This window comes from Martes martes (genome assembly GCF_963455335.1).
Source record: "Martes martes genome assembly, chromosome: 12".
NCBI classification, from domain to species: domain Eukaryota; kingdom Metazoa; phylum Chordata; class Mammalia; order Carnivora; family Mustelidae; genus Martes; species Martes martes.
The window spans coordinates 43,984,285-43,999,642 of record NC_137900.1 but is presented as its reverse complement, the minus strand read 5'-3'; the positions used below and the strand labels follow the sequence as shown (position 1 = coordinate 43,999,642).

The 15,358-nt window shown below is 37.0% G+C and overlaps 1 protein-coding gene across 2 annotated transcripts in view; it reads right to left on the bottom strand.

Moving 5' to 3' along the window:
- The window catches only part of CCDC171 (coiled-coil domain containing 171), a 295,661-nt gene that overhangs the window by 190,746 nt on the left and 89,557 nt on the right, over positions 1 to 15,358 (bottom strand). For both annotated transcript variants that reach the window (XR_013967748.1, XM_080819723.1), the window contains one exon: positions 5,338 to 5,440. Coding sequence is in view for 1 of the 2 variants with exons in the window: in XM_080819723.1 (XP_080675849.1) it covers positions 5,338 to 5,440 (103 nt within the window). In the remaining variant the exon portion in view is untranslated. The remainder of the gene's footprint in view (positions 1 to 5,337; positions 5,441 to 15,358) is intronic.

Genomic DNA, 15,358 nt, shown 5'->3' with positions numbered 1-15,358 from the left:
AAAGTCAACCACCCTGAGGAGGCTCCAAGACGGAGCCACAAGAAAAACTTTCTTTTGTGAACATACATTCTGTATGTTTGCTAACGTCCTCAGGCAGAGGTGAAACTGTTTTAAAAGAAACACTTGAGGCAGAAAGACTACATAGGTTCAAAGTGAGAAAGGATTTTTCCCCACATACACCCTACTAGAAGAATTTTCATGAGAAAAGAAATAAGAACAGCTGTAGTGCTTCAATTTCAGTAGGAAGCAGAAATATGAAATAAATGTCCCTATTCAAGCAAATTGAGACTATCTTGCCCAATGATAATATGAAATCAAGTTATTTCTATGGCCCATGGAAGATCACACATCTTTTCCACTTAAGGTCAATCTTCCTGATGACTCCATATGGATTGCTACCCAAAAGGCTGCTATAATTTGGAAAGAAATTCCATGACTACCTTTATTTTTTTAAAGATTTTATTTATTTATTTGACAGACAGAGAGATCACAAGTAGGCAGAGAGGCAGGCAGAGAGAAAGGGAGAAGCAGGCTCCCCACTGAGCAGAAAGCCCAATGCAGGCCTCAATCCCAGGACCCTGAGATCATGACCTGAGCTGAAAGCAGAGGCTTAACCCACTGAGCCACCCAGGCGTGCCATGACTACCTTTATAACCTCAAAAATTAAAATGCAAAATGGACTTTCAACCTGATATTAATTCATTCACACTTTTATTCATTAATATGCAACCAAGATTTGCTGAGTGACTGCTTTATGCCAAGGAATCTTCTAGCTGCTTAAAGTACACTAGTAAATAAAAGGGACAAATATCCTTGCCTTCATGGAGCTTGGATATTGTCGGGATTAATTTTATGTGTCAATTTGACTGGGCTAAGCATGCCCAGATAACTGGCAAAACATTTCTGGGCGTGTCTGTGAAGGTGTTTCTGAAGCAAATTAGCATTTGAATCCATAGACTGAGTAGAGCTCTGCCCTCACCAATGTGGGCGAGTATCATCCAATCTATTGCCTCCCTATCCCCCCACCACAGACAAAATGGCAGAAGGAGGACAAATTCTCTCTTTCTTCTCGAGCTGGGACTTCCAAATCCTCCTTCGGACCCCAGGAGCCCCGGGTTCTCAGGCCTTTGGATTCAGACTGAATTATACCACTGGCTTTCCTGGGTCTTCAGTTTGCAGGCAACAGGTCATGGGATTTCCCAGGCTCTATAACCACGTGAGCCATTCCTACATCTATCCTACTGGTTCTGTTTCTTCAGAGAATTCTGACTAACACAGATAAAAAAATGCACCATGTAGTGTGTAAAAAATGTTGGACAGCAATAAGTGCTATGGGGAAGAAAAGAAGTAGAAGAGAAAAGGGAGAGGTAGTGGGACAAGTGGCATGGGAATGAGTAGCAGGTAAGCTTCATCAGAGTGAGATCTGGGCAAAGATTTACAAAGACAAGAGAGAGGGGCCTGGCTAGCTCAGTCAGTAAAGCATGTGACACTTGATCTTGGGATTCTGAGTTCGAGCCCCACGTTGGGGGTAGAGATTACTTAAGAAAATAAAAAATCTTTTAAAATTTTTTTTAAATAAATAAAATGAAAAGATGAGAGAGAGCTATACAGACACATCTAAGTAAAGAACTTTCCAGAAAGAATAGCCAGCACAATGGCCCCCAAGACAAGAGCATGCTTGGTGTGCTCCAGAAGCAACAGGAGGCCAGAGGGGCCAAAACAGAGAGAGGTACAGGGGAAGTCAAAGGGGTGATAAAGGATAGGGGCAGACCATGTTGGGTCTTCCAAGCCACTGCTAGTACTTCAGCTTCTATGCTTAATGAAATGCAGAGCCCAGGAAGATTTAAAGCAAAGGAATAGCATGCTCTGTCTTGGGTTTTCAAATGATCATCCTGGTGGCTACAGAGAAAACAGACTGCAGGGGGGAGCAGGGTGGACGGAGAGAAAGGTAGCCAGAGGAAGCAGGGTTGGAGGCACAAGGAAACAAGGTGAGAACTACCACACTGATCACCCATGAGAAAATCACGGCAAATCCTCTAAGTAAATAAATTCCCGAAGGTCTGACACTAACTGAAACTTGGCCTCATTTGCTACACGAAGATAAGCGGATGGGTTACTGTTACTTCAGAAACATTTAAGGTAGTGGACCGACCGACTGCAGAAGCTGAAGAAGATAGGGAAGAGAACAGCTGGCAGCTCGTGCCAACTCTGGATGAAAATTCATCCAGGAAAATAATTTTCATTCACCCCATTTTAAAAAGCAAGTAAAAACAAAACAAACAAATAACAACAACAACAACAAATTTTGTGACCATCGAAATTTCTACCATGGATTGCTACCAGTATCTTGAACTGAAAGGTAGGAAGAGGTAACAAAAGGAAGTTAAGCACTGTTGTCTACTGCCCATACTGCAGAGCACAGGATCTCTCTGGAAAACCTTTCTGGAGGTGACTGAATTAATTCTGTAACAAATTCTAAGGCTTCCCTATCATCACATAGTACACCCTGTTTCTCTTTGAAACAGACTTGTCCTCAAAAACATATATACTGTGAACTATATACATGTTTATATCACACAGGCACAGAGGACAAGTTAGTCTAGGATACGTTCTTATGTGACCTTATTTGTGAGGAGCAAAATATTTGTTCATCTTCATGGAGGCGAAGCCAGGCCTGACAATCCTAATTGTGCAGGTCCTTCCATATTAAGCTTATTATTTCTAGCCCTCCATGAAGTAATAAAACCCCACCCTGAACCAGCGTAAGCAGAAAGGGAGTCCATCGGAGTCTCCCATGGCTGCCTCACGGAAGCCCAGGTCCAGAGGGAAAGCGGGTCCTAAGCAGGTAAGTGGATCAGCCCGGGTGCCAGCAGGAAGAGAGTTGGCACTCTCCGAAGGGTTCATCAAAAGAGAATTTCATCAAGATATTTCCAGAAGTGACAGGTTTTGTTAAATTATGTTAACAAACAATGTTTCACCTTGTGGTGAAGGCTGACCTCTAGAGACTGCATGATCTGGGCTCCTCTGCCCTCTGGCTTCTGGTTGGATTTGGGCAGTAAGTGTACCTACAGGTGATCAAGAGGGTGGAGGAAGAAAGAAACAAAAGGACAGAAGAGAATGTCAGGGTATTTATTTCTTCTATTTCCTCTGCTCCAATGTGTTCCTCATTTTTTAGCAGCCATAGCTCTCGTCAGGCAGGTCCTGTGGCTTGTATCAGACTGTGGTGACAATATGCCCTCCACTGGACCCTTTAGGCTTAGGCATGGGTTTTCCACTCTGGCTTGTTCTTGCTGTCTTATCCTATCTTTTTTTTTCTTTTTTCCTTTTTTAAGATTTATTTGAGAGAGAGAGAGAGTGCACATGTGCATGTGCCCACAGGTGGGGGGAGGGGCAGAGAGAGAAAATCTCAAGCAGACTCTCTGCTGAGTGCAGAGCCCCACGGGGGGCTTGATCCCATGACCCATGAGATCATGACCTGAACTGAAACTAAGAGTTGGACGCTTAACTGACTGAGCCACCCAGGTGCCCCTGTCTTATCCTACCTTATTGGTTCTCTTATCCTGTCCACATTTCCATAGATATCTTGATTAAATTCTCTTCTGACCAACTCTTTAAAGAGTGCCATCTCTTCCTGCTGGCATGCTGACTGACACGCTTACCTGCTTAGGACTTGATTTCACTCTGGCCCTGGGCTTCCATTTAACAGATCAGGGAAGAATGGTTCTTGGTGGGTGAAAGAGTGAATAACCAGTACCATATGGAAACAAAACAACTCTACAGCAATACAAAAATCACTAATTCACCATACAGTCCCTTTTCCAGAAACCCTTTTCTATAATATATAGGCTGTGCCTATATATGGGAAACTAGGAGTTAGAAAGATGAAAAGAAAAGGAAAAACTTTAATAGTCTTCTTCAAAAGGCTTAGCAATAGCCTGTGAGTTACTTTGTTATCAACTATTTCATTTTAAAATTCAAAAGAGATGTGGCATTATTTTTAGTTTTTTTAATTCAGCTCTGAAGAAATATTTAAAACAACATTGAAGCATAAGATATACTAAGCTAATAATTTAACAATTTTTAAAGCTCCTAACACCATTAAGCAATGACACATCTCAATAATAAAACAGTACCATTACAAAAGAAAATTTTACTCTCCAAAGCTTTAGCAAATATAATTGAACACTGGATATCTATATTTTTTGTCCCCATTATACACCTTGATTTTTCCACAGTAACAAACCACAAAACATTAATGCTTTGGGTAAAAGATTAAATTTTAAGAAAAGTTACAAGTTCATTTCATGAAAGACTGCTAAACTAGTAGGAAGGCTAAAAACAGACCCAAAAAACCAGATAATAATAAAACACACAATCTCTAATAGCTCACCGGCACAAATCCGCAGATCCATAAAGTAATAATGGGCCGTGGTCATATCCTTCTGCTTTTTCAAGCATGACACACTTTCTATAACTTACGAGTTCCTAAAGAACTAATTGGCCCAAAATCTGATTCCTTAAAAAAAACAGAGCCCAGGAGCTCAACTTCAAAGTGTAATGAATTTAATTTTACGTGCCTTTTGAAGAATACAACTGAGTCAGAAAAAAACAGTAATTCGAGGCTGATGGTTTGGCAAAAGAAAATTGAGGTAGCAAAGTAAAAGGATTTAGGTCAAAGTTCCTATTACACACATAATGGCATATACACAAAAAAAAGTAAGTCGAAATCATGGACAGCACTCGTTAACCAGCTAGTGCTTCTTCTAGTTCCCAAAATATGCCTACCTAATACACAATTCTTATAGTTCTTTATCTTATTAACCATGCTAATACGAAAACCAAAATGTTTCACCTAAGCACTCTTCTCTGGAGAGTGTATGTGTGGTAGTAGGAAGTGAAGGAGAAAACCGGCTTAGCATATGCACACTGTTACAGGCTGTGTCCTACATAACCTTTTGAATGCATGACCTTTAAGTTGTTGAAGGTTGCCTCAGAATTTGGCTCAGTTTGATGGAAACATCTGTTCCCCTTGCAGGTATACTGTAAGGACTTTTTTCTCAGTTGGATTCAGAACACAGCAAGTGAGCCCTTGTCTGTCCAATCATACAGACCCCGACACTTGTAAATCAAGTTCTGGGAGGACAACAGCAGGTCCACATTCCGTCACCCTTTCTCAGCCAGCTAGGCCAACTGACTGCTGTGAGAACTGCTCTTATCATGTCATCAGATCGAAACATGTTGAGATGAGGGACTGGAAGAGGCATCTGCAGAATTCCCAAAATGTAGTGACTTTGGAACATTGACAGATGCATCTGTCATTTTATACCTTCAACTAACCTGATGTCCACTGGCCCGACACAGAAAAGCTGTCCAAGATCGATTCCAATTCTTTCACGTTATTTTCACATGTCTCTACTAGAAAGGCCTGGTGCTTCTTAGCCTTTTAATTAAGAAAACAATATATACATAATAAGGTCATGTATTATAAGAGCTGCAGATTTGTGTGAACATATACAGCATTGCTAAGTATAAACAAGCTAATAATTACCCCCATTCAAATCTATTATTAATAAACCTCTTTCTGTCTTAATCATACCTTTTCCTTGGTTTAATGTAATTCTGTATAAGGTCTCAATAACATTTTACTGGCCTTGGTGCCTGGCACTAATTTATACATAATAATCCTTTTTATCCTCACGGCAATCCAGGAGGGAAGGGCTATTATTATCCCAACTTTACAGATAAGAAAATTGAGACAGAGAGGAATTAGGAAACACTTAAAAAGATCAAGGTCACAGTCATGTGGCAAATTGCCGGATGGTGCCCGCAGCGGTTGACTCAAGAGGTAACAGTAGCATAGGCTAGGGTCTCGGCTGTGAAAAGGAAAAGGGGTGGGGGGCAGAATACCTAGAAAATAGAATGGCCAGGCCCTTGGTGATATTGCATTAGGGTAGACTACACTGATTGGATTAAACTGGATCTGATTTAATTGGATCAGATCAGAAGAATTGATGAAGTTGGGTCCATGCTCAGATAAAAGGAAGAGTCTAGAGTGATCCCAAGTTTCAGGCTAAAAGAACTGGCAGATTTCAGTAGTACAGTAAGAACAATGGTGGTAGAGAAGGTCTTATTTGGGGTATTTTTGTTTATTTACTTGCTTGCTTTTTTTTTGGCAGAGAGTACAAATCATGAATTCTGTTTCAATCACATTCCATTGGAAATACCTTGAAGACACTCTCAGTACCAGCATAATGGCTGGAAAATAACAGGCCCTAAATAAATATATTTGAATTAACAAACAACAAATAAAATAGAAAAACAAGGCATAATGGTATAAAGCTGAGAAGAGAAGTCAGGAATGGGTTTGGGAATCACCTACAGATACTACCTGAGGCTTGCCTGGAAAGCATTTGGCTGGAGGAGAAAGAGCCTAGGACAAGGCCTTAAGGAACTCCAGAGCGCAACTAATGAATCATTGAACCTTACATCAAAAACTAATGATGTACTATATGGTCAACCAACTAAACATTTAAAAAAAGAAAAAAGAAAAAGTTAGAAAATAAAAAACCAGCAAAGCAGACTGAAAAAAGAAGAAGAAAAACAGGAAAGTACAGTGTCATGGAAACCGAGACCATTTGAAGGACAGAGTTGTCAATTATGTCCCGTGTCACAGAATATTCAAGCAAAATGGAGACTAAGAAGTGTTCAATGGACTTAGAGGTCATTGGTGACCTTGATGAAATCTGCTATAACTCAGACTGGAATAGGTTGAAGAAGTAGTAACTTTTTTTGGTCCTAATTGGGTGAGAGAGAAGTCAGTGGAAATAGGAAGTTTAGACAACCATTTCCTGATAAGAAGGGAAGGAGAGATAAAGGGAAGTAACTGGAAAGAAGAATGAAATTAAAGAAGAGTGCAGTTGGCCCCAATTTTCTTGGCCTGCCAAGACTGGGGTAGAGCTTCTGCATTACAAGTGAGGTCTAGGTAGAGGAAGAGCGATCTGGTCCCCTCACCCATGCCTGCCTGGAATAGAACTGCTGCAACACAGGGCTCTGAGGGATGAGATAGTACAGCTGTTTGCCTCTCCCCGGAAGAAACCATAACCCCCAGCTAAGAGCCAAGGAGAGACGAAGTGCCCATCTTCTTGTCTGCAGTGCCCGGATACAGCTTCTATAACACAGAGTAGGGTGGAAAAGGGGATTATGGAACAGACCACCATTCAAATGCTACAGATTCTCATGGTTCTTACTGAAAATTGATCAATTTTCTTCTTTTCAGTCGCTTGAGATGTAATTTACATACAATCTAATTCAACCATTGAAAATACACAATTCAGTGCTTTTTAATAGATTCAAGTTGTACAACCAACATCACAATCAATTTTAGAACACTTTCCTCACACCAACAAGAAACCCCACACCCATCAGCAATCACTCCCTATTCAGTACCTTCCGCCCTCAGCAACCCTAAAGTGCTTTCTAGCTCTCCAGATTTGCCTTCTCTGGGCATTTCATATAAATGGAATCACACACTATGTGGCTTTTTGTGCCTGGCTTCTGTCACTTAGCTTGATGTTTTCAGGGTTCATCCATAATGAACCACTGGTTAGTACTTCATTTCTCTTTATGCCTGAATAATATTCCTTGACAAACTTCTCAACTGTTTTCCAAAGTGGGGGGCATCATTATACATTCTCAAGTGTAGTGTCTGATAATTCTAATTTTTTCACATCCCCACTAATAACAAATTGTTACTACCCATTTTTTAATTATAATCATCCAAGTATGTGTGACATGTCATTTTGTTTTTTAAATTTTTTTGAGTATAGTTTATCATGGTTTTGATTTGCATTTCTCCAATGATTGATGATACTAAGCATGTTTTAATGTGTTTATTGGCCACTTACACATTTTGAAGAAGTCTCTGTTCATATTTTTTGTTCATTTTTCAAGTGGATTTTATTATTAAATTATAAGAGGTCTTTATACATCTTGGATAAAATTCCTTTGTCAGATATATGATCTGCAAATATTTTCTCTCATTCTGTGAGTTGTCTTTTTATTTTTCTCATGCTGTCCTTTAAAGGACCAAGGTTTTTAATTTTGATGATTAATAGATTTTCTTAAATGATACTTTCTCTTTTGCCCTTAGGACAATTTTCAGAGCTTTATATGATTGTTGGTTTTTTTTTAATATTTCATCAGTGAAATTATTGTTTTTCTAGGAAGAGAGTTCACCAAGCTCCTTATACTATTATTCCAGAGGTTATTCCCTATAACATGTTTTAATACCCTAAAGGTTTAGTCTCCTAAGTCTTCTTATTCAGTGTTTTCCTAGTATTATCACATAATTATATCTCCAGAAGAATGCCAGCATCATATTCACAAGCTACATGCAACCACACACACACAAAAATGTCCCTGTTATGTACATATTATATAAGCATATAATATATAATTATTATATTATAATTAATATAATTATAGAATTATAATATACAAAATATATATCTTATATATGAATATATAAATTTTATATATGAATATATAAATTTTATATACAAATGTATAAAATGTAATTATAAATAATAAAATATATAATTATAAGTATTATAAATATTATGTATATAATCTTTATTTCTCCTCAAAAATCCTCCACAGTCAAGATTATTAGCACAAATGAACAAACAGATTCAGAAGGATAATATCACTAAAGGTCACACAACTATTATGAGATAGGGCTGGGATTGAAACGCAGATCAATCTATCTCCAAGATATCTGTTGAAAGAGGCTAATTCTTCATCAATATCAAGGGACTAAAAATTTACAGAAATATACATGTAAAAAGCCAAACTATGTACTTGGAGTGAGCTTAATAAAAAGTTTCAATTAAATTCCTAGTCAACAATAATTCTTCCCTTCTCAAGTACAGGGCTCAATCCTGACTAAAAAATAAACTATAATTTCAATACCATTACAGTTTAAAAACAAATTTCATGTCAAATCAGTCATGAAACACTACTAATGAAAAATTTTTCAAAAAATAATGGAAGAGGTTTGACCAATTACATGGCTTAAAAAGAACTAACTATACCTAAAAGTTGCTATTATATTCATAATTAGTAGTATTATAATTTTCTACGAAGTTACTTGGCTAAATAGACTTTTAATAGAGATTCAACTTAGGGGCCCCTGGGTGGCTCAGTGGGTTAAATGTGATCTCTGTCAAATAAATAAATAAAATCTTAAAAAAAAAATAGAGATTCAACTTAGATTTAATAACTAGGTTTATGAACCAACTACTGACGAGAAAAACTGTCATTGTTTCACAGCTGACAATTTTTCTTCCCAAGAAATCATTTTGATTTTATAAATGCAGCTTTCATTCTTCATTCATATATTTAAGTGTTTGGGCTTTTCTGAAATGTGGATTGCACTTACATCTAAATGTTATTACCAAAGCTCTTAGTTCTTTTAATAGCTCTTTGATGTACAAAAAAATTCTAGAATGAAACCAGAATTTACCTGCTTAATAAACAAACTGTTGGGTTGAAAAGAAAGTGCCAAGCAAGAAAAAATACTAAGTTTCTAATTTCTATGTTTTATCATCTGACATAAAGAGTAGGTTTAGGTTAAATGTTACATTGTTGACTTAAGAAATTCTATAATTCTAAACATCCACAGAAGTTTAAAAGGCAAAACTATAGGATAAGGGGCACCTGGATGGCTCAATTGGTTAAGCAACCAACTTTTGATTTCGGCTCAGGTCATGACCCCAGGGTCATGGGGTGGAGCCCCAGCAGCCCCGCATTAGGCTCTCCGCTCAGGCAGAGGTCAGCTAGAGATTCTCTCTCTGTCCCTCTCCCTTTGTCTCTTCCCCACTCATCCTCTCTCTCTCTCTCTCAAATATAAATAAAAAAATAAATCTTCCAAAAAAAAAAAAAAAAACTGTAGGATAAAAGGACCCACTTCTTTTTGCCTTGGACATAATCTACATAAAGAGTTTGTTACCCTAGCAATCAAAGTCTCTTAATGCCGTGTTGGGTAACCAGATGATATTTAGATGAATATTTATTATTACTCACCATGAACCAAAGACTACTTCAGATTTCATAATGAATCTAAGCAGTCAGGGGACTAAATATATGAAAATATCAAAAGAAAGTTCAGGAAAATGTGTGACATGCAGACCTTAATGTATTTTTAAAGAGGAGTCAAGGTGATTTATAAACTACATTTAATCAGAAAGCACAATGAGATGACAAACACCTACATCATATTTCCACATATATTTGGAATACTCTATCCCACACACTGCTAGAATGAATGAATTTCTGGCTTAATCTAATGTGTCATTCTTTTTGTTCCTTTCATATCTTTCTTTGACCCTACGAAGACACATCACTCACTTTTCTACTAGCCATGCATGAATATCACAAATGGATATGCATGTAAATAAAAATTTCTAATGCCAGCTCTTGAGGAAACATATAAAAAAATATGCAAATATTCCTACCTAGAAAATGGCAAATGGGCACTGCTGATCTGCAGTGGGAAAAGTTGACTCAAGCTCTAAATAACAGTAGAAGTAGTTAAGGGACATTGTTAATAAGGTTAAAAATAGTAGGAAAAACAAGTAAGTAAAAAATAAATACTCTTATTTAATCACTACATCTTTTAATGAAATTCGCCCTTTAAACATAGGTTGAACTTTTAGAGCAGTGATACACAATCCTTAAAATTTCTGAACATTTTTAACTCAAGCTTTAAAACTTATGATTCAAATATATTTGAAGCCATTATGAAAGAATTCTGAGCAAAAATGGGGGAGTATCAGAACCTATAATCAGCATCACATATTTTGTCTCACCGTTTCATCATATCTTCTACCTAAAAACCATTACATACCCAGTGCATTTGTAGGACACAAGGAGTTTGCTCAGCTGAACTGACTTTGATCTGGTCAGCTATCATGGTCATCAGCTCTCCCCCAATCATATTCATGATAACTAATAAGAGCTATTAGCTCTTACTTCTTACTTCTTCATAAAAGTTTATTACTTCTTCCCCTCCTTGCTTTGTTTGCCTATGTTCCTTCCATGATGTGAGTATTCTGTGGTCCCAATTGCTTACAACATAAGACAAAATGCCATCCTCCCATACATGGCTTTACAATTAGTTTATTTTTCTATAGATGCTACTCTCCAAACTGAATATAGGCCTTGACAGATAAACATCTCTCTCTCTCACACACAAACACACACACACACACACACACACACACACACACACATTTTATTTTTTTCCAGGTCAAAGATGAGATTGAATATTCAAAACTTAATAATTTATATAAGAATAAATTTCAGAAAAAGGAAAAAAATAAATTTCAAAAAGCTTAGTAAAAGAGCTTTATGCCCACATTATAAATTAAGAAAGCCAGCCATATAATGAACATTTAAACACACATATACACACATACACATTCAGTGAGTATTATTTAATAGTATTATATTTTTAAGGGCCACTAAAAAAGACAGAAAGTCATTTTTATATTAGCAAAAATAATGTTCATATACAAATACTACTCTTATTCTGGAGGAATCAACTATTTTTTAGTAAAAAAATCAGAACAGAATATTTATTAGCCCATTAGTTTTTAATACCTCCTTCAAAATCAGAGACATGTCATTCTAAAGTAAACCTAACAGATCATTTGAAGCAAAAATATTATCAAGAAACATTAACTTTACCACAAAGCATAGCAATCAAAGTGCTTTCTAAAATCCTATCTAATGCTAGCAATCATTGTATTATATAATCAGTTAAACCCCCAAAGTATAGGGAAAAAGCATATACTTGACCATTTTCAATCACAAGTTCTTTAGAGAATAAAATATTCTTTGAACAAAACCTCATGAGAACTAGAATTCCCTTTTCAATATATGGTCTCTCCTAGAGCTGTAACTAAATATTACTGAGTGGCAGAAAAACAAATCTCAAGAAATGATGGACTTAAAAAAATTTCATTGTAGAAAGCACAAAGCAAATCCTAATAATACCAATTTTAAAATGATAGCTCCCCTGCTTCAAGAGAAGCAAATATAAATACTCACAGTAATGACTAAAAGACCCAACTGGATATGTTGAGACTCTGATGGACTTTAATAAGCATAATCACCAAGCAACTTAAATTAGAAAGTCAGTTTTATTTAGTAGTTGATTAAATCTTTATTAAATTCATAGATTGTGAAATTAATAGTTCAATTTTAATCAAAACTTCTTAAAGTCAAGTTCGATAGTGTATAACACAGAACACAAAACTAATTTTGTTAAATCTTAAGATGTCCTATATTCAAATTCTATTAATTCTATGGCATTAAATATAATAACAATATGCCATTCATTTACCAATCATATCATTCAAAACCATACACTGAATAGGAGGAATTTCATTAATATAAAAGTAAAATTAAAGTTATCCGGGGGCATCTGGGTGGCTCCGTTGGCTAAGCGCCTGCCTTCGGCTCAAGTCATGAACTCAGGGCTCATGGGATTGAGCCCCCGCTTCTCCCTCTCCCTCGTTCTCTCCCTCCCTACCTCTCGCTCTCTCTCTCTAATAAATAAATAAAATCTTAAAAAATAATAAAATAAATAACAAATAAAGTCATCTGTGTTTGTATTTCTTAAATACCAACAAAGGACTCAACATACTTAGTTTGGACCTTTCCAAAATTATGTTCTATATTTTTTTAAAGATTTTATTTATTTATTTGACAGACAGAGATTACAAGTAGGCAGAGAGGCAGGCAGAGAAAGAGGAGGAAGCAGGCTCCCCACTGAGCAGAGAGCCCGATGTGGGGCTCGATCCCAGGACCCTGGGATCATGACCTGATCCGAAGGCAGAGGCTTTAACCCACTGAGCCACCCAGGTGCCCCCAAAATTATGTTCTATATTTATATTATATTTCCTGAAACAGAGAAGCTATCACTTTCCAACTGGTTTATTAACATTTCATGTATCCTGATCCCCTCCAGCTCTAAAAAGCTTAGTTACACACTTAGTTATACTATGTTATACACCTATTATTTTTAAGTCTCAAAACTTCCTGAAGTCTTTGCATATTATTAATAACACCTTGATCTCACTAGTAAACCTAGAGAGGAAAGTGGCTTTAATTTTCTATTGCAATGCAACAGAGAAAATAAAGACTAAGACTTGAATAATGACCATGAACATGACCTAGACTGGAAAACAAGCTGTTACCTCAAAGGGAGAGAAAAATTACCTGTAGGTAATGTAGGCTTCCCATCGATATTCTATAAAATACTGAAACTATTACATTCAAAAGAAATGTAAATATGGGAAAGACACACTGAGGTACATGGCATCGTGAGATATGATTAAAACAAAGTTTCATTTCCAAAAGCGAAAGGTAAAAGTTTCCTGTCAAGTCATTTCATCTTCAGTCAAAACCAATTATGAATTCAAAGCAAAGATAATAATAGCTAGCTTTGAGGGTGCAAAACTAGAAAAACTTGATTTTTTATGGTTTAAAAATTTTAATTTGACAGATAACTCGAGAAAATTTCTCAAAAACTTCCCCCCCCCACCCTAAAGCCACTAATCTATTGGGGAAAAAAAAAATAAAGGAATATGTATAAGAAAAATATATTTAGGAAAAGTGCTAGATTAACTTTTTATAAAAAAGAAAAACACTGTACTTGCTATGTAAAGTAACAGTATTTTCATTAAATAAAATTTCATTAAATAATTCTTAAATTTCATATTACAGCCAGGTAAAGTGATAGAGAATAACAGTTCTAATCAGAAAACAGAACAGGTTAGAAATCTCATTATAGGGAAGGGGAAAAGAAAGAGGAGCAGAAGAAACAAAGACGGAAGAAAATAAGACCTAAAGCTACGGGTTTAAGAGATGAAAAACAGGAAAATAAGTTAGGTTGAAGCACATAAACTGTAGATCACTCAGGTGCAACCTAAATCATTAGCTCTTCAGCAAGGAGCTATTACTCACGGATCTGCAACAACATCTAATAATCCATCAAGCTTTGCAGAAACAGTGTCTTCAATCTTCTGCGCTATGATCAGAGCAATGGTGCTTCATAGAATGAGGCCCAAACAAGCCAACAGAGGTTGCCCATGAGCTGTTAACTTGCCTTATTTCAGACCAATGTGCCAATTCGTAAAAGTTGAAAAAGAAAAACCTGCTAGCATCAAGTGAAATTTTTTCATTACCCTCCATGGTGAATTAAGCCAGTCTTCTTTTATTTGTATCTAGTCACGGGAATGCTAGAAGACCAAACTAGGATTAAATCAGTCAATTTATATGGGTGACTGTCTCCACTGTTGCACTCTTAGTTGTAACTCTGGCTAACTTTCCAAAAACTCTGGAGTACAGGGTCTATAAGCAAGAAGACCAAATCCATGACTCAGCTCAATGGCTCCAACATGGTTTTCTCCACCACTGATTCTTGTCCTGAGCCAGGAGTCAAGAAGTAGAATAGCCCGTGAAATTTGGGATAGCACATGAGAGTGAACAGGCAGTAAGTATGTTACACAGAGAGCCCTAAACTTCCTTAAACTTGACATCCAAAGTATTCCAGCTACAAATGTAACCAAACACTGAACACTACTATCAGGGCCTAAATCAGAACACATGGAGTATCTTGGGTTGAATGATGACCACATATAACATTAGATCATCTGAAAGTGATAGAGTTTAAATTTTATCCCATCACAACATGTCCATCTGGGCAGCACGGATTTGACCACCACTTCTTAATATGTGCCAGAGTCTCCATCTTTTTTGACAAGGAGAAAAATACTCATTTTCTTCAATAACGGCTATCACTAAGAGTTGAAAATGAAGTAACCAAGTCTCTGTGGAAGGGATTCATGTGGGGACAAGACAAAGAAGGCACAGGGTATTACTCTAGATTTTATGCTCTCCCTCTTGGGATTCCCAGTAAACTGCCGAATCAGTGTGTTGCATCAACCAAATACATGCATCCAACAAACATTTATGGAGGCAAGCGCTACAGTGGAATCTTCGTCCATAAAATGAATTATGTTAACTTCAATGCATTCACATTCTCTTGGGAGAGATAACACATGTCAGATTTGGGTGAGTGCTAAGCTAAACTATGATGAAGATGCTAAACTAAATATGAAAGAAACACAAACTTGGGGGCAACTGGGTGGTTCAATCAGTTAAGCGTCTGCCTTCAGCTCAAGTCATGATCTCAGGGTCCTGGGACTGAGCCCCACATCAGGCTCCCTGATCAGCATGGTGTCTTCTTCTCCTTCTCCCTTGCCCTTCCCCCGCAATGGTGCTCACTTGC